This window comes from Populus euphratica, unplaced genomic scaffold (assembly GCF_000495115.2).
Source record: "Populus euphratica unplaced genomic scaffold, PopEup_1.0 scaffold58.1, whole genome shotgun sequence".
NCBI lineage: Eukaryota > Viridiplantae > Streptophyta > Magnoliopsida > Malpighiales > Salicaceae > Populus > Populus euphratica.
The window spans coordinates 432,112-458,196 of NW_011499864.1; the positions used below are offsets into that span (position 1 = coordinate 432,112).

At 33.3% G+C, this 26,085-nt stretch overlaps 2 protein-coding genes across 3 annotated transcripts; both read right to left on the reverse strand.

Annotated features, from left to right (window-relative positions):
* Positions 1–412: 412 nt before the first annotated feature.
* AAS (Pyridoxal phosphate (PLP)-dependent transferases superfamily protein) lies at positions 413–8,180 on the reverse strand. Of its 2 annotated transcripts, none has more exons than XM_011026197.1 (13): positions 7,985–8,180; positions 7,760–7,883; positions 7,548–7,620; positions 7,220–7,450; positions 6,715–6,881; positions 5,564–5,704; positions 4,461–4,520; positions 3,738–3,902; positions 2,634–2,690; positions 2,117–2,181; positions 1,821–1,944; positions 879–1,016; positions 413–723 (listed from the first exon to the last, which is right to left on the reverse strand). In XM_011026197.1, coding segments are annotated over exons 1-13 (1,470 nt in total). In that variant the 5' UTR covers positions 7,987–8,180; the 3' UTR covers positions 413–600. The 2 variants fall into 2 exon arrangements, with proteins under 2 accessions (XP_011024499.1, XP_011024500.1); XM_011026198.1 differs by having other exon boundaries at positions 6,715–6,878; positions 7,985–8,179.
* Positions 8,181–9,275: 1,095 nt separating this feature from the next.
* LOC105125853 (DENN (AEX-3) domain-containing protein) lies at positions 9,276–19,327 on the reverse strand. The gene is made up of 18 exons (XM_011026501.1): positions 19,171–19,327; positions 18,421–18,950; positions 18,114–18,314; positions 17,615–17,698; positions 16,676–16,735; positions 15,540–15,697; positions 14,583–15,134; positions 14,358–14,454; positions 14,064–14,243; positions 13,877–13,966; positions 13,403–13,465; positions 13,138–13,212; positions 12,582–12,632; positions 11,148–11,225; positions 10,903–11,037; positions 10,379–10,486; positions 10,226–10,291; positions 9,276–9,765 (listed from the first exon to the last, which is right to left on the reverse strand). The coding sequence occupies exons 2-18, from the start codon at positions 18,766–18,768 to the stop codon at positions 9,691–9,693; spliced, it is 2,421 nt and encodes an 806-aa protein (XP_011024803.1). The 5' UTR covers positions 18,769–18,950; positions 19,171–19,327; the 3' UTR covers positions 9,276–9,690.
* Between the last annotated feature and the right edge of the window lie 6,758 nt (positions 19,328–26,085).

Consider the following 26,085-nt stretch of genomic DNA (forward strand, 5'->3'; position numbering starts at 1 on the left):
TCTGAACATAACCAAGCTGATTAGGAACCCTTTTCAAGAATTTTAGATTGGATATTACTAACAAGTTATAGCAGAATCAGCATTGGTACGTACTTTTTCATGCTGATTATGGTATCCATCCTTTCACCTTTAATCACAATTCGATAGAACCTGGTAGAAATATAAACAAACAGGATGTTGATTCTACATGGAGGCAAAATATCATGCTGGCTTCTCAGCAACCTAGCTTGGTTACACCAAAATGTTGAAAAAAATTAGTTGTTCTCGATCTTTTTCAGCTTCTGTTGCCAGCCAAAATATGTCTGTTTCTCCCTTTTGTTTTTGTCAATTTTGGGAATCATACAGACATTAGAGCATCAGATTCCTGATGGGTTATGCATATTAAATGAGACGCAGTTTCATTTTGTTGAAATATTGAAAATACTAAAGTTTCATTTAATAAATTTCATTTGCGGGGCATGCATGTATGTATGGCATGAAGGCCTCTTGTGTTCATGCCAATAACAAAATCAAATAAATCAAAAGGAATGGGGGAAAATGAAGTGTGGTGAGTCAATTTCATCAACCACGGGTAGATTGCACTATAAGGATTAACTAACCCTATAGACTTCCTAATAAAGCAGAGGCCTCATCTTGCAAAACCTTCCATGCTGCAGTAACATGCCTCTCTTCAGTCAATGGTGCTCCCACAGCAAAACGTAATATGTACTTGCCTGATAGAACCTGCAAAGATTGGCTATGATCAGACAAATAAACTACAATTCTCCTTTCCCTTAAGTAGATGATAAATTAAAAAGAAGAAGAAGAAGAAGAAGAAACCACTGCATGAGCATTTTAGTTACTGCAGAAAAGATAAATAAAAGTAACATTGATCTTACTGTATGTGATATGAAAATTTTCCCCGTTGAGTTTACAGCATCTAATAGGTCATGGTTCAGATTGTTTCCGTGATCTTCATTGTTGTTAGGAGGTAGAAGGCGAAAACAAACCAATGAAAATACCCGAGGGGTGACAACCTGCAACATGAATTATGGTATAGAGAAATGAGTATTGATTTGCATAAAAAACCATAGCTGTGGGGAAGTTTCATAAACACGTAGACATAGAAATGATTAAAAAATGCAATGAATGATAGTGGTTGCTTATGGCACCTCTCTTTCACACCAGTTTTCAATCTTTCAGCCTAGTTTAATGCATCTAGCTTATTACATTACAATAGCAACACCAAAAGGAAAATTCCTGTTTCAAGGCAAGCAGTGGTTGTGTGCCAAGGTGAGTAGCTAACATAACTGATTTCTAATTCTGGCAATTGAAGGAAGGTTACCCACTTATTTCCTATCTTTTCCAAAGGGTTCAATAGGCATCTCATGCTTAATACCACTAAGCCCAGCAATGGCTTATCCCATGTCAGGTGAGCTAGCTGACATGAGAGGCAGTACTTACACCCCTTCAACAAATACAGGAACAGCCAGGTGCGCTAGCTGACATGAGAGGCAGTACTTACACCCCTTCGACAAATATAGGAACAGCCATTTCAGCATCAGCTCATCCACCCTTACAATATAAACTCTTCTCTACCAAACTAACAAGACTCAGGACCAGGTTTAAGTAAAAAAAAAGCCACCATATCAACAAAAATCTGCCAATTTGGTGAAATTAAAGGTGTTACATATAAAAAGAATAGAGTAACTAGAACTGGTTAAAAACGTTTTATCCCTGTGAATAGGTATGTATTAGAAAGATCCGTGGATATTCAAGAAACGAGGTCCAATCAGGTGTGTAAAATAGAAACACAGACACACATAAAGAGGTCTATCTACCTCAAATCTTGAATCTGCAGCAACAAGCCCTTCAAAATATTTAGCCAAGTTGATATGATTTCTGATGTAGCACTGTAGATTTTCCAAACCATATAACCGCAGTACCATCCACAGTTTCAGTGATCTGCGAGGTAGCATTTTCAGTATGATTAAATTGCACTTCTGGTATATGGTGCATGGCAGTGCAGTAGAGAAACTTGTGAGAGGATGCATTCTCAAAAGTTTTCCAAATCTTTTTGATTTGGCTGAAAAGCCTATGAAGGAAGAGGCATTGAGGCAAAAGTTTGATGGCACACCTAAACCGACGTCCAAGAGGAATTTGCCAATCTTTGTAGTCCACAACCATTTTTGCTTGAGAGGCCTGACATGTCAATATGTTAGGAAATACCATGACTGAAATGTGCATCGTAATCCATAAATTATGATTGGTTAAGAATTTAATTTGTTTGATATTAAAAATCCATTCTAATGTTACATAACCCTGTAACCTTTTAAGGCATATAAACATGTTAAGAAAACAAGTTCAGAGATTAACATGTATAACAAAATTTAAATCATGAAAGCTGTAACCCCCAAGTTGGGAGATTAACATGAATATCTTCTAAGAAAATTAAATGGGCTATTTTGGAGCTCTTGAATTGCATATCGATGAAACACATCTAATGGCAGTCAAATCAAATTCATTGTAGCACACTTTGGGAAGACATGGAAATTCCCGCCCTTCAAGTCCTCACAACATAATCCTTTACTTAGTGAACTTCGGGTGCAAAAATTGTATGGAAATAAGATTAAGAAGATGTTAAGGATTCTTACTTTGTTCTTCAGGAACTCGGGATTCGTAGAGAGGGACTGGATTAAAGCATTTCTATCCTGTTGTCCAGCATAAAGATAAAACTCATTTAATGTATTAACATATTCAAACAACTAACTAACCAAAGGAATAACAATCAGCAGCCCAAACAATTTAGGAATTACAGCAATCATAGTCCTCGCGTTTTAATCATAGCAACTAGTTTTTCATTTCTTCTTGGACAATTAGAAACCAGATATTCTACATTTACCGAGAATCCTTGTTTATCTGGAACTACATGGACTACTTGACATTTCAAAAAAAATTCAAGAGCTGAAAGCACATTTCTGATGCAGCATTTTAATGATTCCTTTAGTGACAATAGCGCAACACTTCAAGTGATTTCTTCATGCATCATTTCTAGATTGCACAAAACAGAACTTGAGTATCTGAGCAACCTCCCACAATTATTTTTGAGAATCCCTTCTGTATAAACTGGTTGAATCAAAGAAGTTTGATATTTTCTTATACTGAAGAGGATGATAGTAAAGATATGAAGATATCTGACTGAAAAGTGCAGAGCTCCAAAATATTGACTTTTTGACCAGACAGAACTATGCATATGCGCAGAGCAATAGATATAAAAAATCTCGACCATGCATGCATATGCAGTGCAATAGATGTTTCGCTGCAAGTAGTACAGAAAAAGGAAATGGCAATCGTGTATATTCCATGAAATTTTATTCTAAAGATATTGGATATGATGGTTTTTATGTTACTGACTTACTAAAAGGAACCTTAACCTCAAACTCCAAAAGAATCCCACCCCAATTCTCGTTTTCTACAGGAGGGAACTGCCACTGCCAATAAGGGGTTCAATTACGTATGAACTGCAACTTAAGTGCACACAAAGAGTGTGCATGCTAGCAGGCACGTGTTTGTGTGTGTGAGTGAGAGAGAGGGGGGGGGGGGGGGGGGTGTTCAGGTTTTAGCACCACTGAGAGTGAGTGAGCGGTAAGTGCTTGTGGACAAAACAATAATTGCTGCAGATAGCATGAAAAAAATGTAAAAATCATTAAACATGGGCCAACATATGATAAATATGAGCAGACAAGAAAAGAGCATACCTTTACCCAAAGAGCCGAACAATCAAAGTTTGTCAGAAACCATTTATGAGCATTCATGTTGAAAGAGTCAGCTTCTTCAACACCATCAATGTAACAACGATATTCTGGACAAATACATGCACTTCCAGCATATGCAGCATCCACATGAAACCATATTCCATTATTCTGTCAAGAGGCCATGTATACAACCTTTGTTATCACGAACAAAAACTTTCATGGTAGTGTCATCAAGGTCATCATATAGGATCTCACACATGTCTAGATAAAAAAAAATCCTCAAAGGGTTTGAGAACTGGAATGTACTGAAGGAGGTTTTTAGGATGCAGAAACGCCGGAATTAGTTATCATAAACAATTTTTCATTACAGGCCTTCTAATAGACAGGTTAATTTTTTATGTCAATGTTTCTGAGTTTTCTAACATGTTTCTTTCGGAATTCTACTGGGATCTGTGTGTCTGTGTGTGTAGAGAGAGAGAGAGAGAGGGTTACTTGGTGAATTCATTTTAACCTGCAGCCAGGGTAGCCTGCTTGTTTGGCTTAGCTTGTGCTAGTTACCAACCCATCCCTTCCTGAAGCTCTCTAAACAAAATTCTACCTATTAGACTTTAATTGTGGGTGCAAGAATGCACTTGCCATTGCTGCTAGATCTTGATAACAATAGAGTATGGAGTTTTGTACAGGCAGATTTCTTGCTTATTTCACTAAACACAGGCTACCTGTTACCTTAGCAATCTTTCCTAGAGAAAGTAAAGGGTCAACAGCTGTTGATGATGTGGTGCCTACCTGCAAGAACATGATAAGACTTTCAGAACCATTAAGATACCAAAAAAGAAAGAAAAAAAAAAGGAAGGAAGGAGTAAATTCTACTTACAATCACATTACATGACCATGTATAAGGATTCACATACATAATCACCGATTCAAATGGAACATGAACTTTATATCTAGATTATTGCTAGTCCAACCAAATTGTCTTGTACAAAAAAATTTACAACTTCAACACCCATAAGATACCAATCACATTTCTTATCTATATATTCTGTGATCCCATTAAGGAGCCACAGCCTACTGCAACAGTAGAAGTTCTAGCTTGCAAACACAAACTGTAAGGTTCTAGTCTTGAGAGAAACCATTACATGCAAGAATTGTAAGTGGCAGTTCTATTTCTAGAGTTTTATCACAGGGAAAAAAAAGATAATGTCCTTTTGAATATCTATCCTAATAACCAACCCCTACGTCCATTGCACAATTTGGTGATGCCCAAATAACCCCAAGTCAAAAACCATAAGGATCCACAGATCTCTATCCAGCTCCTGAATTCAGTAAGCTTTATATGTGCTGCAGATGACAAAAATCTTACGATTTATTAATTCTCAAGCATACGAGTGGCGGATTTATTTGCAGCTAGTGTGATCAAACTAATCTTTTGAGAACCTATTGAACAAAAACACGTTTGCAACCAATTCAAAATTCAGTTACTAAATGTCTTAACAGTTGACTAAATCAAGGATTTAGTGAGCTTTTTCTAGTTTATTCCAATAGAGTAACCAGATGATAAGTATAGGTTTCAAAGAAGATTTTCATATTCCCAAGTCATCGTCAGCATTCTACCTAAAAATAAAACAGTGCTTGCCCAAGTACAGAGCCAATAGACCTTTTAGGATGCACCAACTTGTTCCATTGACGTGTTTAGAAGACAAAAAAAAAAAGAGTACATGTCTTAATTCTACCATATGTTATACTGAAAGAATCACCAAAAGAAAACACATGGTCAAGGTCAAAGAGCATCAAAATAAAGCAACCAAGGAAAGTATTTTCAGTCTTACTGTAGCACATAAGAAGAAAGGGACCAATCCAGTGGAAATGTCATCTGAAATTGCTTTACTGAGTAAATTTGGAGAAAGGGCATAATTTGTTGAAGAGTCTGTTTTTAGCAGCTTGCAATTTTCTGGATGGATCCCTCCTATCTGTCATTAATTAGAAAAAAAAATATCATAGAATATAAAAGACATTACAAATAGCAAGAATAACTTCACCATGGTAAAAATATATCCATAAATACACACATCTCTATATAAGTGTAAAAATAAAATAAAATGAAGAACATGTGACTGCTGAATGGAGACCTTGAAAAACTCCATGGTAATGGAATATTATGGGAGTTTTTATTCCTAATGCAGCTGGAACAATCGGTTTTAGTACCCCACCAACTCGGTTTCCAGCATGTACTTGACGCAAATTTAAAGAAACACAAGTGACTGGCTTTAGAAAAAATAATTGTCTGTGTTTGTATGATTGCATCAGTCGTTCTTTAAATAATAACATGTAATTTTATCTGATTTAAGAATATGAAAATTTGATACACAATGCAATGTAGAAAATGAAAAATTGAAACCCCCCCCCCCCCCCCCTCCTTCCCCTCGGGCCTGAAACCCCTACTCAGAAAATGAATGCTTATAAGCATCATGTTCAGAATACCTTTTCTGTTGGTCTTCTTGAGAACATGTGAACAATGGAAAGTTCATGGTATGAAAATGCTCTGTAAGTTATCAAGCAGCTGGAAAGGTAGCTTTTAGTGCTGCACCAACATAGTTGCCAGCTTGTGCTTAATTTAATACGAAGTGACATCCATTGACCAAAGTTAGAGAAATTATCGTGTAGAGCAAAAGTAGCTTGACCAAAGGCTACAGGTAAGAGTAAGACTATGGAATAAGAAGTTGAAATGCTGTGTTGGGTCATATATGAAGTGCATTTACTATCACTCACCTCACATAGTACCACTTGAATATTTATACTTGATTTACGAAAAATGGGCACATAACACAGTCATTACAAACAAAATTTTGGACTCCACCCCCCTCATCCTCCAAAAATAATCATGACTCAATAGTTCAGTATAAAGCATCATCTTCGGAATTTTTTGTGTTATTAGTGGGTGCAATTTTATGTATGCTTGTGCGTAGTTTTACAAAGATACCTGGCAGGCTTTTTGCAAAGCAGAGTGTGTTTGATCGGATGCATAAACAACAAGCTTTTCAAGAGCATTTTTTCCAAGCTTCCTCAAGACCCTATCACGAGCAGCCAGAAGCACAACTAAAACAGCTTCACTTGCAGTGCCCTGTATCACTCCACCACCTTGTCCTGCTTTGCAAAATTGCACCAACCACAAACATCAATAATTTAAACTCTTTTGACCATAACTCTGGCATCAAAACTGCTTATGCAAGTGTCCTATGAGTGAATCATTGTACAATGCCATCTTCAGACAGCTGTTGAAACATTGCAAGAAACATTTCAGAATATCAACTGAAAAGACTGAACACAGCTGGTTTCTGCTATACCATTGACAAATTACTGAGCATTTTGTGGCATCCACGTGAGCACATAGACCAAGTTTGTGCGGGTATCTTGTTAAAATTGTATGACAAAAAGTCTGCCGCTTTTCCCTAAGAACTTTAACATTCATTCATCAGAACCCTTACCAGTAGAGAGAAAGTCTTCCGGTAGCTTGAGCAATTTACCAAGCCAATCTAGAACAATCATTTCAAGCTCAGTTGCAGCAGGAGATGTTATCCAGCTAAAACCCACCATATTAATACCAGCACTAAGCATTTCTCCCAAAAATCCAGCAACACTACTGTTAGAAGGATAATAAGCAAAATAACTCGGGCTTTGCCAATGGGTCACCCCCGGTAAAATCTTTGCTTGAACATCTGCATTCACATCGAGAAAGTAATCAATGGCAAGAAAAAACAACCAAAAAAAGTTCATTTTTTCCCTCTCTTTGTTTCTCAAATAAAGCAAATTCACCATCAAGAACATTTTGCAACGTTTCAGGTTGATTTGGAGCAGAATCTGGCAGAAGTTCGCGTAGATATCCAGGCTGCACACACAGAAAAAACCAATTTGCCACCAAATTCACACACACTCATACACAACAAAAAGAGAGACCATAAAGAAATCAAAAGGGAAAGAAACCCAGATAAATTTAATGAATATTAAAGCTAAGGAATGTTAAAAACCTCAACTTGGCTGAGAACAGGGAAATTCTCAATGGATTTGTAATAATCAGCAATAAAATCAACCATTTTATGTGCATTCTCTCTCAGTTGCTCTGAATCCATTGGTTGCAACCCTTTACTCTCCCTAAAAAGAACATTAACATCAAGATTAATCCATCATGAACATGCGTAAACATAGTATAAAATCAAAACATACACTACTACTGTAAAACTTCCAAGACTTACATGTTTAGTGAAATGTGTACTACCAGAGCTTGAGCTTGAGCTTGAGGAATTACGACTTGAGACTATATTCTTTAAAGTGAGAAACAAATGCACTAACACTCTGGTGGGTTTTAACGGAGAAAGGTATGTTTTTTAACACAATCGTTTGGACGGATGGATAGGTAGGCAAGGTAAGGGAAGGGAAAGGAAGATGGAGGGAGCTTTGATGGTCTATATCTTCATGCGTAAATTATGAGTCAGTCCCTTTAGTTTTAAAAAATAAATTAAATAGTCCCTCTATATTGTTAATTTTATGGAATTTGTAAAACTTTACATACAGTTTTAGGACGGCTTGATTTTTTCAATCTTAGCTGAAAAAGAGATTCTAATAAGCCAAGAGATCTAAACGATATTACTGATATCATGATTGTCTGGTTTTTTAAAACTGATCTATTTTAAAGTAATAGTTAAGATTATAATAGTAATTATTTTTTAAAATATTTTTTATTTAGAAATATATCAAAATAAAAAATTTTATTTTAAAATTTATTTTTGATATGAATATATTAAAATAATTTAAAATTATAAAAAAATAATTTTCAAAAAAATGTTTTTGAACACAAAAACCAAAAACTATATGTGAAATTATGTAATTCAAAAATTTAATCATGATTTTAGTAATTAGGGTATTCATCTGACTTATTTTGATGGTATTTTTTGTTTCCTTTGTTATTAATCTTTCCATATTATTATTTTTTTTCTTTTCTATTTTTTTAAAATAAATTATAAAATAACATAGAATTGATGAAAAAGATTAAACTATAAAAAGGATTTAAAAATATAAAGATTATATATATAAAATTTTTAAACCATGAAAACTAATTAATTTTTAAAAATTACAGGGACTAAGATATAATTAACTCATTTCACAAATCAGTCCGTAGATTTACATTTTTAAAAACTTTGTTCTTGTTTTTTTAACAATTTTAATTTAAAAACATTGCTTTGAAACATCATCATTTTCTTGAAAGAAAAAGAAAAAGGAGTCAATCCACCATAAGTACTAAACACAAACTAGAGTTAAAAAATTTAACTCGGGATAAAGTTACAATTTTGAATAAAAAAAAAGTTAATATTAAAATAGATTGCAAGTCAGCTTGAGTTTTCATCTGGATAAAATTAAATCAATTATTTTATTTTTTATTTTTTAATCCAAATTAATCTAGGCCTGCAATTGACCCAAGAAGTCTCTCCAGGTTTTACAACTACACAATTGTTTTGCTTTAAAAAAAACACAAAAAACTCAACTAAATGGAAGTGCCATGAAAAAGTGTTTTATTGCCCTGTTGACATTTACAAGAAGGTGGTCTGATGGGTGATGAAGGGAGATGGGGTTTCAAAAAGCCCTAGATCATACTCCCCATGTAAGAAAGACAGACTATGATCATATTGCCTGTGTCCTCAACTGATACAACAAACATATCATTGATGCGAGGCATGTGAGGAAATGTCGCTATATCTCTATCTACATTGCAAAATTCAGTTTCTTTTTCGCAACTTTCAGCTGCATATATCAGTTCACAGTTGATGGCTCCGAAAGCTGTTGCGTTTGACATAATTTTTTTGCTAAGTCAATAACAATGGAAACAGAGACCATCATCCTGCATTACTTGGATTATGCTCATTACCACCTTGAAAAATTGTTCCAGTGCTTGCAAATTGTTAAGTTAGAAGCTCCCGTGCTCGAAGCTCAACAAACGAGAGTCTGACAAAACGGCAAATAGTTGTGTGTCTACAAAATACTGCAGAACACAAAATCAATACGTGAAAGCAATTGAAAGTCTTGTGATCAACCATTTCAAAAATCAAGATTGTATATATTAAGCTCAGTTTGAGAATCTAGAAGCATGTATCCAAATTTTAATGTAGTACAAGTTCTTTTGTTAACACGGCAACCATGCAGTGGCTGCGCTAGCATTAACAAAGATTTGTATGTTTTTGATATTATAGTAGCTTTTATAATTGTAGTTTGAAAAAATAAATTTTTAAAAAGTTATAAACAGTAATTTTTTTTCTTAATCAGGATTTCAAGAGAGTTTTCATTAGGACACATGCAAAACTGTGGTGTGTTTGATTAATCAAACTCAGTTTTATTCATACCTCACCGCAATATCAAACAGGCAGGCATTATTGGGCAAAAAAAGTTGAGAAGAAGTGTGAAAGAAAATGGACAGCGAAGGACTAAAAGAAAATGAAAGTTACCTTAATAAAAGATCGGTCCCTACTATTAAAGGAGTCAATGAAGCTGTCTTTGAGAAGTAAAGAAACCTGAAAAGGATCAATTCCAGATAAGTATATACTTGGAATTGAAGGTACTTAAATTTTTTTTTTAATGATGACCTCGGGTGTTCTTACCCTGTCATTGTTTGATTGCACACTTGTTATTGTATAAGATCTCAAATCTGAACAAAGAGACTCCAAGTAGCGTCTCATGACAGTCAAAAATTGTGTTGCTGCTTCAGCCTGGAATTATCAAACATAATCAGCTACCATATAAGAGTGCAGGATGAGAAGAAATCTAACAGTAAAGATTCGATGAAGATGCGAAGAAATCTAACAGAATAATGATGGTGGTGGTGAGTTTAACAATGACAGTAGTGATGATCATTATGACGAAAATGACAGCAGTAATGGTTGAGATGGTAGTCTTTTCTTGAGAACAAAAATAGTGATGGAAGACTATTCCATAAAAATCATGCATTGAGGTTTTCCCTGTAATGATGTGCAAAAGCAATATACACTGGCCCCACACCGTTCTTACAATAATTTTAATCAACATACAACCGGATAAACTTTGCTTAAAGAAGCCACCATGCCTGTCAAAGCTTTTGTGAAGCTTAAGTTTCCAAGAATAAGACAGATAGGCATACAAGTAATACCTGCACTTCATTACACCTATACACAGGATGCCTTTTAGCAACCGAGCTTTCTAATGATAGCCTGTTGTGCAATGGCCGAAGTTCAGAGACAAGCTCTTTATACCGTGGAAGTGTCGGCAAGTGACACATTTTCACCTTCAGTGGAGAGGAAACAGTAAGAACAAGAACAATTGAAGAGTATCATGTTTAATGAAGTTCAGGCTCTAGTATATAAAAGAAGGGAACGATCAAAAAAGCTTCCCAACCTGGTTTTTGAGCACATTAACATGAACAAGGTTAGAGGTTTTTATCTTCAAGTCAGCAGGTCTGTGCTGTATACCAACCTGTAAGAGAAAAAGGCTATATTAAAACATTTGACAGGAATTTCTTAGTGTTCTGGATAATTTAGCTCAATGTCTTGACCAGCATATATTTCTTGGATCATACTTCACGTAACAAACCTCCAATATCCAATTTTATATGACGGGTTAACTCAAATCACTACTGCAAAAAGTTGCATAAAGCATGTTTCCAAGTGTTTGAAATAAAAAGTTCAATGTCAGAGAAATTGGAAACTTCTCACTGAAGACAATGATTGTAGACCTACACTAGAACTTATATGATATATTTTTCAAAACTATTTCAAATGTTGATCAGAAAAACAAGACCAAAACATACTGGAGAGCTCATAAACTCTCATAACAATAGATAAGTTAACGATGATCGGAGCAGGATTGTTGAGAACATGCACCTTTGCCCATGTCCTACTAAACTGATCCCTCAAAAAAATCTGGGGCAAAAAACCCACCTCCCAGTGCTTAATCTATATATACCATTCTGGTCTTTTTTTTTTTAAGGACATCTGCCTTGTTGGGTGATCCATTGTTCTGTTTAACCATCAACCTCTACTAGAAAAAATGAATCACGGTCTTACTCACTTTGCAATGAGCTTTTCTCAATCTTGAGTGGAAGATTTTGAACTTGATTGAAAGGTTCAGTAAGTCTCATAAAAAAAGTTTCCAACACCTTGACAATTTACGCGAAGTGATGAGCAAAAATGTTAAACTCATCGAAACCTTCATGGCAAGACATGTTTATGCATGAAGATATGAAATAATATGTTAATCCTGCGTTTCAGCCTCATGATATATCAACCCTTATCCCAGACCAGATTGTCCATGCTAAATCATCTTTCCAACTTTCCAGCATGCATCAACTCCGAAACCTTGTAATTTTCCCCGTAGATTTTTTTTTTTTTTTGGGGGGGGTTAATGACCAAGAAGTGACATTTTGCCAGACTGACAAGTAATTGATTCCCAGTAATTCAAAGCTTGCGAGCTTTTCAGCTACAAACTGACAAAGGATTTTTATGGAGATGGAAGGAAACTCCCTTCAGAAGCATCCAAAACTGGCAACAGCCCAACACGTGGCCAACAATAGAACTTCCAGCCACCATTTGATGCCAGACTCAGTGTTAAAATCTCAATTCTCTTCTATCATCTCCAATCCTTTAAAATGTTGCTTGCCCATTTGACTTGTGATCACAGAAAGGACAAGATGATGACATCCTAGTTCCCGAGATAAATAAAATAATAGAGCACAGTACAAATTAAAAGGAAGAAACACAAAAAGCACAGACCAATACAATTGCATGGTAACTGCCTTAGCAAAAAGAGAAAAGGTTAATATCTGAAACTCACTATAAAGGGAACAGGAGCATCAAGAAAATCAAGCATCTGCCGTGGCAAGATCTGCAAAAGATCAACATAAATTTTAGCCAAAAAAAGTCACGCCAAATCCATAAGCATCTAATAGAAGCAGAAGTGAAGAATATTAAAATTCTACCAAACCAAAACCTAAGCAAAGAAAGAAAGAAAGAAATTCCAGCATCCATTTTGACCAAAACCAAGAAGCTACTGCATCTCAACACAACTTCACATATCCTGAACAGACCACCACCAATTATCTGATGCAGTATTCCAACTCCAGTTAAGCTTAATGTATATTCAGAGAGTAATATTTCAATCTTTTCTGTCTTTTTAACATTTCCTTTTGGCTTGCACATCAGGATTTTTAACAAGGATTAGTTATCCATTGTTCTTTTATTATGTCTCATTCATTTACATGAACTTTCAGTGACACTTTGAGGAGAAATAATTGAGGATGTGTGACATTATCATTATTTTAGCTAAATCCATGATGTTCTCCATTGGCTCAAAACAGAAACTACAGGGGTATGAAAATTATGAAACTTACTGGGAGCAATAGACTCTGCCATTGAAATGGACGAATCATGGGGACAAGGGATAAAACAACTGCAGATAAAACACCCTGCAACAAATGGAACTCGAGTCAGGACAGATAACCAGTTCAAAACAGCTACTTTGCATAAGAAATTGTCCAGAGCTGCAAATAAATATGCATGCGCGCATACTCTATAAATATGTGTACAAGCATGTTCATGAACAAATAATTCATCTGTGGGTTGGCAAAATTATCTCCAATAACAACATTAACTTACCAGGTTTGGGCACACTACCACCACTTGTTTTTCCAGTAATACGCCTGCAACCAGTGCCAAAACCTGGAAGAAGAAGCATATATCAGACTTCCAACCACCAATCTGAAAATGCAACATGGAAGAAATGGCAATAGGATTGCCTGAACAAATGGAATAAGATTTCAACTACAATGGAGGGTTAAGCTTGAAATTGTTTCCTAACTACCTGCATAGTTTCTCATGATTCCTTTTCATAAAAACAGAAATTTTTGAAAGAAACTTAATGGTTATAATTGCTGATAAACAGTCCTAGCCTGAATCTACAAGACCAAGACTCCACCTCCATATTACACAGCAACACTTTTCGACAATTATGCAGCGTCAAAGGAATTGATTAGAAATACGAGTGCTTGCTTAAGGATGTTGCAAGTGGTGAAGCAGACAGTTGGAAAAAGATTGAACACACAATATAACTTCATATGATAGGGACTTTACATTTTCCAGTGACAGAACCCGACATACAGTTGCAGTTGTCCATATTGACAGCGCCAGAGCTTCCTCAGCAGCAGCTAACTTCGCATTGACCTTTTTTACAGAATACCAAGATTAGAATATCAAGAAAGCATTTTTAATTATTTATCAAGGAACATAGTCTAATGACAATCAAAACGCTAAGAAATACCTCGGCTGCTTCGAATGAAGCTAGATAATTATTGCAAAATCCAAGGTCAGAGGTTGGAGGCCGCTTATATTCGATAGCTTGTAAATGATCAAGAGGCTGAAAAACTATCCCGTTTCCTCGTTGGGGAAGAGGCATTGCATGATAACCACAAATTATCTGTAGCAAATCATTTTTGTTTTCCTACCCAGGATCCAAGAGGTAGCGTTCAGGAAAAAAAAAAAAAAGATGGAATGGAACTCGGTATGTCACATGGGTGAACAAATGTATAAACAACAAGAACAATCATTAACTAACCTTAGCCCATTCCAATATCAAGTCATCACCAAAATCATTTTCATGATCTGGGAAAAGTTCATCATCATCGTCCTCTGATACCATGCTTCTAACTGAACTGTCAAAGACAAAAATATATCACTATTGTACCGAAATAACAAGTGCCTTGGAGTTGCATGGCTTAATGGAGTTGAGACACATCGAGAACTCAACACATAGTTAACATGTGACAAATATAACGACTACCTAAATAAGGTATCAAAACTTCCAAGACGATCTAATCTGCGGCTCCTAGAGCAGGAAAAAATCCCAAGTACAGGAGAAACATGACCATTTTCATCACCTCCATAAATTCTTTCCAAAGCATCACAATGGTTCTCCGGAGACAGGGAAGCATAATCATCAAAATATTGAAAACACTTCCTGCCATCCTTATCTACTTCCCTTGTTTGGCTGGAATCTGAAGCCTCACTAGCAGTAACACTTTCAGGAGATTGAGGTTCCCAAATCTTCGGTGATAAGGTTGCAATCACATCATCAGATATAATTCCCGCAGCAGCAGCAGTAAGGGCTACTGCACTGTCAACAGGTATTGCAGAAGCCATCCAATCAGCATTGTACTCTCTATCAAGACAGTCAACATTTTCATTCATTTGCCCGTGCTGTTTAGATACTGAAGGCATGCAAGCAGTGAGTGACATTTCACTAACAAACTGAGTTATCCGATTCAAACGCTCCTGTGCAATGATACTGCATCCATGTAAGTAAATGTAGTGAATTGCACTGAAGTAACTGAACCTATGAAAAACAACCAGACAAATTCATAAGACAAATCAATGTCCAGCCAACAGCATTAGCAGTGAATCTTTTTCTTTGATTTCCAAACGTTTAAATCAAGATCACACAAAATACATCAAGATAACCAACTCATTTATATCCCAAAAGGTTTTCCCAATTTGGTCCTTTTTCCCCTCCAAAATGTGTTCTTCCCATCTTACCTACTTCAATTTTCTTAATTCTATTTTTTCAAAAAAGAAAAAAAAATGAAGAAGAGATGAGAATGATTCCAACAAGCTGGGAGGTCAAGGGATTGTCTAATAAATTTTGGAACAAGAGGGGCTAATTTTTTGTTTCTTCAAAACACAGCTACTAAATTTGATTTTCGTATTGATAGTTCAGTGGCTTGGGAGAAGGAGAATGCACAACTTAAAACCTCCTTTGAGGCCAAGAGAGCATGCCAACTTATGCTTTGCAATGGCCATAAAAGGTATGTGTGATATGTAAGCAAGATGAAGAACAAAAAAGGAAAAGCTTACCTTAAGTGAAAATATGAACGAGAAATCATCTCTGCCCAAATGTTCCTGCAACAAAATGAATGGGAATGTTGTGTTTTGACTGTAAGGTTAGAGAAGTTTGAGAGAAAAATGCTTAACTAATATTAGATTTCAGGGATAGCATATCGCATTAGCATTAACTAGCAAAAACTCTACATGGAGATGACTTGCCACGGTCTTTTTTCTAAAAAATAACCCAGCTTCATTCAGCTTGAACATGGACAGTATCTGTCAAAAGATGTCTCAACTAAACTAGGGAGCTGAAGAAGAGAGCAACTTCTAAAGCAATGTCAATGAAGACACTAAGTAATGAGAAATTCATAACAAAGGGTGTTGAAAGCACATGAGATATCTTAAATATTCTAGACTCCTGTTTTCATTCCTATTGTGCTGCGTCTTCACAATTGTGTATGAGCATATATTTCAATACATAAAAAGAAGTGTGGGTGAAGGAAATCGTAATAGAAATATAATCCAGAGAACAAACTGATAACAAATCACTGCTGCTGCTTATCTTGGTAGCTTCAACCTTGCAAGTGTGCATGATTGAAGAGTGGATTCTCTAGCAAAGGAGGGAAATATATACGAGTCAATTCCATAACTAGTGGAATTATCAAGTCAGTTTCCAGTGACTGGGAAGAATTGCACCTATGTAAAAGGTTCAATAATCATGATCTTGGTTGAAGGCCATGTAGCAAACATAGAGGTGCTAGCCAGTGAATAAGTACGGTAAATAAACGGGAAGTAAAACATTGCTTTTGATGTCAAAATTAACATGGATTCAGTAATTAACTTCCAGGCCCTAGATTGTGCTATCTAGGAATCGTAGCCTCCGCTAAGTTACTCTTATCAAAACATTGTTTTTAATAGGATAGTGCAGCTCTGCAATCACACAAACTATGGGGATTTCTTGAAGAAAAGAGAACAATGTGGACGGGATGCAGTAAGCAAGCAAGCAAGCTTGGAAACAGTAAGATATGCAAGGTGAGAGATGGTCTAGCATACCTGTCCATAAACAAGTTCGTTTAGTTCACTCAATGATGGAGTCCTCTCCAACAACCGTGTCTGCACCATGAAAATCCAACAGAAATGAAGAAGAAGATTAAAAAGGAGAAGATGACCAAGAAATCTGTATATTGGGACCGCCTAGTACAGTTACATTAGAGAAAAAAATATATGGATTTATAAGACTAGAAAGTGCCTCCCAACCTCAGGATTGTGATGGGAACATTTGATATGTACTAGACCTTCAGCCCCCGCACAATGAAGATCAATTAAATTTTTGAAAATAAAAACCGAGATCCTTGAATTACAGGTGACACAGCGAGAGTGATTAAGGGGAGAGGTGGCAACTTCAATGCCCAAGCAGTAATGAAGGGGGCCTAAATCTTTCATAAAGACGGTGTTTGTCTTCCATTATACATAAGAAAATTAAGTTGTGGAAGTTAGCTCCTTTCCTCTCTGCACTTTAGCTACTTTATGAGACTGTCAGTAAAGAAAAAAAGACACTTTCCAAAACCATGTTCTTGAGTGTCTTGCAGCTCTAAGGTCATGGTTTTCTAGAGGTTGCAAACGCCCATTTGGAATTATAAACCCATTTTTAGCTCAAAACCTTTCGTTTTCCAACTCTACTACAATCCAAACACGTACTCTTAGACAGTGGAAGATCTGATATTCTATATGCAAAGGACACATGATCAACGATAGTTGAACTTGGCTGGCTGCATTTTTGTCTATTGTTGGAATGCGACACCATGGCATCATACAACAATGATCGATTTACAAAAGAGTGAGAAAGCAAATGTTTTAAAGTCATATGAGTGAGGAATACATTGCATGTAGTCTGTACAGTAACTTAAAATAAGCATGAACTGAAGAGCCATGTAGATTAAAAATCACTGAGACTAAAGCTTAATTCATAGATGATCCATGTGAACATCAAACCTTGACACCTCCAGGAAAACAGAAGGCAGCTAAATCCTTTGAGCGCATAGCTAATCTCTTCCCAGGAGGATATTTAAATAGTATCTGGAGCAAAAAGAAAGTAGTTAAAACATGAAAATGAGCGGCAGTAGAACAAAAGGCAACTAGGAAGCACAATGATAATAACTAAAACATTTTCTCAAAAAGGAGCTAAATACTTTCGGCAGGAGAACAAAAAGGCAAATCCCCTCTATCACAAGGACTAGGAAGCACAATGATAATAGCTAAATCATTTTCTTAAAAAGAAGCTGCAGGGGAGCTAAATACTTTCGGCATGCAAATCCCCTCTATCACAAGGACTAGGAAGCACAATGATAATAGCTAAATCATTTTCTCAAAAAGAAGCTGCAGCGGAGCAATTCCACAAACTTAAGCAGAAGTGCCAACTACTATCTGGGTTCAATCAAGTATGAAACTGTAGCCAATGCCAAACCATATTCAAATTACTGGTGTGGCTAACCTGAGGTTCCAAAGTTGGAAATGAAGGTGCCCGTCGCTGCATCGAGTTGAAATCCAGCAAGCCAGACTTCTCCATATCCGACTCCCACTTCTTCTCTCTTGCAAATGCATCCTCCACTTTCTCGAGATTGGCATCCGGGTGAAGCCCCGCAACAATGAAGTGTTCAAACAGTGATGTGGGCTCCTTATATTTTGAATGATTCTACAACATAATTAAGCACACATAATTCACTAATTATAAAAAAAAGAAAAAAGTGCTAATCTCAACATAAACACAACAGAAATCGGATGATTGTTTAGTTTAGTACCAGAGATTTAGAATTAAACTGATACCATTGGCGTTTCTGATTTGCCAAGACCTCAGGATTAAAACTCGGCATGTAACCTCGTTCCCTCGAATCACCACCCCAGCGCCAAGCATTTTGCATCCGAGTTTTCAATTTACGAAAGCTACTGCTACGTAAACTCCCCGCCCCATTTGTGAAAATTTCACTCTGGCTACGCTGCATTGACTTAAAACCAGGATCAGTTCCTGGGTAGACGCTATGCAGTGCCTCACCAGCCACCCTAAATGCCTCCTCTGATAAATGCTGCAACACCGAATAAGGCGAATGCGGACGTTCTTCTTGTGATTCACCATCTCCTTTTGTGCCCATTTTCTATCTTTTAGCAACCAAGTACGTCACTTATCTTGTCATTAACCTCTCTAGATCACGCTTGTCCACCATCATCAACATACTAATACCCCAAGCCAGACGTCAAGTAACAAGCCATTTGAATCTTCCTTCCTTGAACGTTAAGATTTATGACATACGCAGCAGAGCAGGATCAAGAAAACCTGTAAAGTTGAATCGAAAAGAACAGAAATAAATCAAGAATTTATTAACTCAACGTTTGTGTGCATGTTATTGAGAAAATTCAAGAAAATTAAAGAAAAAAATGTGTAACGGATGATTGGAAGATTTTGAATTCAAGGGAAAGAAGTTAAATGCAGAATTTATGAAGTGATGGTTACAAATTTTGGTAAAGATGGTTCATAACAGGCTTAATTGGCTTACCTTTGTGATATGGGTATGGAGGTGGAGAGAAAGGGTGAGGATTTTTTTGGTTAGCAGAGGGAGGGAGGGAGGGAGGGAGAGAGGTTTGCTAAAATTGGAAGGGAGAGCTGCAGGAAAGGAGAAAGGGAAGTTAGACACAAAGCGAAGGAAGGAGATGGAGTGGTAATGGTTTTTTCAAAAAAAAAAAAAAAATCATGAGAGGGAGAGAATACAGCTTGAGTGGATGTTGATAATTTTCATTTATTGCAAAAACTACCCTCTTGCTTCAAGTATTCTATTTGGTACCCATTTGACATTGCTGTGCATTGCCATGTATTTTTAGAGGGTGTTAATAAACATGATAATGGCTTTTTAAAAGTATTTTTATTTAAAATTATATTAATTTTTTATTTTTTATTTTTTAAAAATTATATTTTTATATTAATATATTAAAAAAATAAAAAATATATATTTTTAAATAAAAAAATCAATTTTTACTCAAAGCATTACTAAAAAGAGGCTTCATCAACAATAATATTAAGAAAATATTTGAGGCTCTGTTTACATGTAAATTTTTTAAAAAAAAATTGAATTGTTTTTATTTTATTTTTTATTTTTTTGATATATTGATATTAAAAAAAAATTAAAAATATAAAAAATATTATTTTAATATATTTTTAATAAAAAAATATTTTTAAAACTAACCACAACTATACTTTTAAAATCCTTTAAAATAATATTTTTTTATTATGATAAACTGCATTACAGTCACTTTTTTTTTGTTTTTACTAAATAGTTTCAGGCAATAAATTTTGAAATAACTTTGAGTAATTTAATTAAGATTAAAAAATAGTTTTTTTTTGTTTTTTAAGTTTGAATATTGGGCTCGATGCTAAGAAAAAAGTTCATTCTTCTAAATACAACAAAATCAAATCAAATAGATAAAGAAGATGTGTGTTATGAAAAAACAAAATAAATTAAAAAAGAACATGAAATAAATATAAAAATTAAATACATAATTTCCAAAACCACGAAAAACTTAACTACAAGATCTATATTATAATTGACTCATTTTTCAAATGCTTACGTGTCAACAGCCCTTCATATTCAAGCACGATCCAAGAAAAGGTGTTTGATTAAGGAGTTGCTTCAAAGGAAGGGGTGTGATTGATGAATGGAAACAAATACGGGGCTTTTCCATAATTACCAAATAACTTTGATTCCAAAATTAAAACAATAGTAATTCAAATAACTTCCAATAACGAGAAAGTGCATTTGACTTTGGACCAGCGGCGTGTCGCGTCAAGCTCATCAACCGTTGACTGTATGCGGGCTCTCGGCTCTGAACTTTACTTACTGTGTTCTTCAGATGTAGCTTCTCCTTAGATCTAAGCCGTTGGATTTAGACTTTTGGGTCCCGCATAAATTATCGAAATTGCCCATTTCACTTTCTGCTTTGGGGCGTTTATTGCACGCTCAGGTTAGAAATCTATAAAACATTAATTCCATGCAAAAAGGACTATTATTTCCATTGTAGTACAGCATTTGCTTATGTTTACAAGTGACATTTAAGTTTTTTAATCTCTCATGATTGATAACACAACAATAAAATCAACTTAATTTTGTTACTTCTCTTAGCTTTGATTATAGAATAAAAGTTGTATGAATTTTTTAATAGAAAAAAATAAAATAAATCATAAATTTTCCCCATCCAATCCAACCATAAATCAAGAATGAAATGATATATTTACATGAATATCTATTTTTTAAAATAAAAAAATATATAATCTTTAGTGTTGTTCTAGAGGGTGTTTGAAAAAATAATATGAATTGTTTTTTAAAATATTTTTTTATGAATATAATAAAATTATTTTTTATTTTTTTAAATTATTTTTAAATATAAAAATGTTAAAAAAAATTCAAATATATATATATATAATAATTTTAATTCAAATGTTAAAACAATTCAAATATATATATATAATAATTTTAATTCAAATAAATTTTAAATTTAAATTTTAAAAAATATAATTTCAAACATGTTGCAAACGAAATATTAAACCTCTGGACAAAAGTTAGCGTGCAAGCAACGCGCGTTATTGCTGTGGACAGCGTCATGAAACCAGGCATTAATAGTGGGAAAACCGTGCGAGATTGCACATGCATGCTGCCGTCCTTCTTTCTCGAGTACTGAAATTTATTAAATTTTTGAATATTTTAAATTTGTTTTGAAAGTAACTTTGTGAGAAAGATTCTCTCTTTGCTGAAAGCTAAGCAGATTGTATATCTTGATTAATTGATTAATATATAATATATAATATGGGATTGCTATTATTATTATTATTATGTTTCGTTACTATTATGAAAAAAAAATATAGGAGAATAACATAATTATTCTATATCTCATATTTTGAAAATAAAAAATTTATTTTAAATTTATTCTAATAATATATTTATTTTATTTTTTCAACCAATTATATTTTTATTTGTATTATCTCTTCTTGTTTTTTTTAGAATAACAACCACACATTAACCTAAATTATCATGTAAGAATACAGGGTGTGAGAAATGAAGCTCGAAGAGAACTTTTAGCCCTGAACATTTTCTTAATTATTGATGCGCTGTAATTTTTTTTATAGAAAAAAGTATTTTTAAACCACTTTATATAATAATTGAAATTAAATATTCTTCAATGATTTTAAAGAGATGTTATTTATACTGATAAGATACCTTCAAAGGAATTTAATATTTTTTCTTAACATGACATCATTAGCTAATTAACAAGCCTGGATATTATCTTATAACTTTTTTGGGATTGAATTTTTATTTAAAAATACATTAAAATATTTTTTTTTAATATTAACTTATCAAAACAACAAAAAACATAATAAAAAAATAAAATTAATTTTTTATTTTCTTTAAATACGACCCAACTACAATTTCAAACAACACATGCATATCAGGAAGACTCGGGGTTGCGGGAGGGAAAAGTGGGGAAGGGGTTTGTTGAGGATGGCATAACCAGTTATCAGTGCAGACGATGTCTCTTCTTCTTCTGTTTTTTTCTTTCTGTTTTTTATGGTCGATGGACCACCACCTACGGCGGCGGTGGCGGCGGTGATGCACCAACCAAAAGGGCAAGGGATGCATTTAATCCGGACCTCCGTCCCTTAAAGCCCATACAGAAATGCAAGGTTGTCTTGTTCAAACGCAGTAGCCCATAAATACAATACCCGAGGGAAGAACATAAATTAATTAAAGAGAGTTTAATGCACAGGCGTAAAACCCATATCAGTTTTGTCAGATTGAAAGTTGACTTGGAATTTTAAACAAATCTAGGTTTGAATTTTTTTTTGATTAATTTAATAAAATATTTAAATTTATAATCATTAAAGGACTCAGTAATAATTTTCAAGCACGGTGGATTAACTTATAATCAAGTTCAAATCCACGACAAAATATTAATTTATTATCCGAAAGGTTTCCAATACTCTATTTTTTTAAAAATCTGTCAAGCTTATACTTGCATGAAAATCAAGAGTCCCAAATCCTAAGATTTGAATGGAGATTTAAGAATGTATTTGAAAGCATGGTTATAATTATATTTTAAAATAATTTTTATTTTAAAATATATTAAAAAATATATTTTTTTATTTTAAAATAAAATATTTTTAATATCAATATATTAAAATATTTAAAAATACAAAAAAATATTAATTTGAAATAAAAAATAAAAATATTTTTTAAAAAAATATTTTTAAAATATAAAAATAAAGATGAAAAATCTTGCCCTTGTAATTATGTTTTTTTAAAAATATTTTTATTTTAAAAATTAAAATTTGTTCATAAACTTGAATTACACTATAGCTACAATCGTGTTCCAAATAGAGTTACTCATGCTTTTTAAAAATATTTTTATTTTAAAAATATATTATAATATTTTTATTTGAATTACACTATAGCTACAATCGTGTTCCAAATAGAGTTACTCATGCTTTTTAAAAATATTTTTATTTTAAAAATTAAAATTTGTTCATAAACTTGAATTACACTATAGCTACAATCGTGTTCCAAATAGAGTTACTCATGCTTTTTAAAAATATTTTTATTTTAAAAATTAAAATTTGTTCATAAACTTGAATTACACTATAGCTACAATCGTGTTCCAAATAGAGTTACTCATGCTTTTTAAAAATATTTTTATTTTAAAAATTAAAATTTGTTCATAAACTTGAATTACACTATAGCTACAATCGTGTTCCAAATAGAGTTACTCATGCTTTTTAAAAATATTTTTATTTTAAAAATTAAAATTTGTTCATAAACATATTTTTTAAACATAAAAATCAATAGTTTTGAAAGAATTGCTGTGAATTTTATGGCAGAGTCCGATGCTATTATTTTCTATTTCCACAACTTATTATTTTATTAATATAGATATTGATTAATTTTATAAGCTTTAAAGTTAATCTTTGTATTGTATGAATTTTTCATAACTCTAAATTTTACATAATTTACATTAATAATTTTTAAAAAATAAATTTAAAATTTAATAAGCTACTAGCTTCACCAGCCCAACTTCTGTTACTGCGTGAGAGGGTAACCCCAACAGGCAAGATTTCGCGAGTCTTTTCAACTATATCTGCGACAATCCACTCACGAATCCTGCAGTCAATTTCCAGGGAAGAAGATGACACCAGCATTAAGATGGCACCGTAGGACTCGAAATCATCGAGCATGAACTCTTGGTTCTTGGAGCTTGAACGCAAGCGAGATTGAATGGCAGAACCCAACTTGTCTTTTCGATCGATCAATTTCTTGACGCGCTAGCGACACGAGGATTTCTGGGATTTGAACACTCATAGCCATGTTTAATTAGATATCATGATTGTTTTGGAGGAGAATTGAAGAGGGGGAGACTTGGTTTATACAGTGTTGTTTAGGGAACTATGTCTTTTGAATACAGCATATCCTGAATTCCTCAGGAAATACTAGTTTTCAGCGTATCCTGGAAGGTTTTTGTTCCTGTTTATCAAGTAATAGAAAAGGAGTTCGGGTTACTGAAGATGTTTATTTTTATGTTTTAAAAATATTTTAATTTTTTTATTTTAAATTAATATTTTTTTGTATTGTTAAATTATTTTAATTCATTACTATTAAAAATAATTTTTTAAAAATAAAAAATTATTATTTTAACATTTCTGAATGATAAACAATTATAATTATATTCTCAAATAGGTTTAAGTTTTTTAAGAATTTATTTGTTTTTTTGTTAAATAAAGCTTTAAAAAATTGATTTTTTTTAATTATTTTAATATATTGATGTAAAAACCAATTTAAAAAAATATAATTTTAATATATTTATAAAAAATATTTTAAAAAATAATTATCATTATAATTTTAAATACCAAATAAGCATAGTTTCAGGCCAAACTTGAAAATGGCTGAATCATTGGGTTAGTGGGTTAAGTTGATCATTTAGCTAATTTTTTTCACTAAAACAAAGTAGTTTTATTTGAAGATGAAAAATGTTGTTTGTCTAATTAGTTTTAAATCAAGTTTAATCAATTTAATTAAATCATCAAAAATCTAGCTGGGTGAACCAAGTTTTACTAGATTAATATCTTACCAAAATCTACGGTTTTAAATCTTGAATTTTTCATGTGAATTTATAAAATGAAGTGAAGTTTAATAAATATTTTTTTAAGGTAATGTGAATGGATACACAACCCGGCAAAATGCAAGGAAGGTCCATATTTTTCTTTGGATATATTTTAATCAAATCCTTAAGGGGAAAGGGTGAGCATAACTTATACCTTGTGTGAAGAGGCTAGGGTATGCCTAATAGGTAATATATCTTTCCTCCACATTAAGAAAAATATGTTGTCGAAATTACCAATTACTGTCAATGCTTGATCAAGTTCCTTTTCAATGTAATTGCTTGAGTGTTGATGCATTCACAAGCCTATTATCATAGTCATTATTTTTTAAATTATATTTTATTTATAAATATATTAAAAAATATTTTTTTATTTTTAATTTTAGCATGTCAAAACAATAAAAAAAATATCAAAAAAATAATTAAAAAAATTTAACTTTTTTAAAAACACAATCACAACATAATACTACATGCCACAATATTACATGAGAAAATACAATGCTTTTCAACAAAAATTTCAACGACATCATTACCATTACCAGGTAAATAAATAATTAGCCATTAATTGCTTGGATGTTAATGCATGATTAATTGTGTGTCTAGGGTTGTGATGTGAGTAATTTTTATTATATTCATTTTTAATTTTTAATTTTAGCACATCTAAACCTTTTAAAAAAATGCTCAAAATAAACATTAATTTGAAATTTTTTAAAGCCAAACACACTCCAACATAATTTTAATTGGAAAAAAAAAGTGACTAAGTTTCCTGTGTCTTGGTGTTTAACACTGTATTTGGAAAATATTTTTAAAAAAATTTAATTTTTTTATTTTGAATTAATATATTTTTGATGTTTTTAAATAATTTTGGTGTGTTTATCTCAAAAATAATTTAAAAAAAATAAAAAAATATTATTAACAAATTTTTTTAAATAAAAAATATTTTAAAAAATAATAATAATACCACCCCCGACACACTATAAGTGTTTGTTGACAAAAGAAAGAGGAGGAAACAATCAAACCCATCAGACTAATATTGACCGCAGGATAGATCTTGTGGTGTTGAATGAACGTACGAGGTCCAAGCTCAAGTATGAATGGAAGGCGTTGAGCCACCACGGCCCATTACCCATGCATGAAAGAAAAAAGATTTAGAAACAAAATCACAATTGTATTAAAGAAGGGATAAATATATTAATAATAATAATAATAATCAATAGCAAGGATCCCATGCTGATTCAAGTGAAAATTAATTTAAACTCATATAATAGAATTATCAT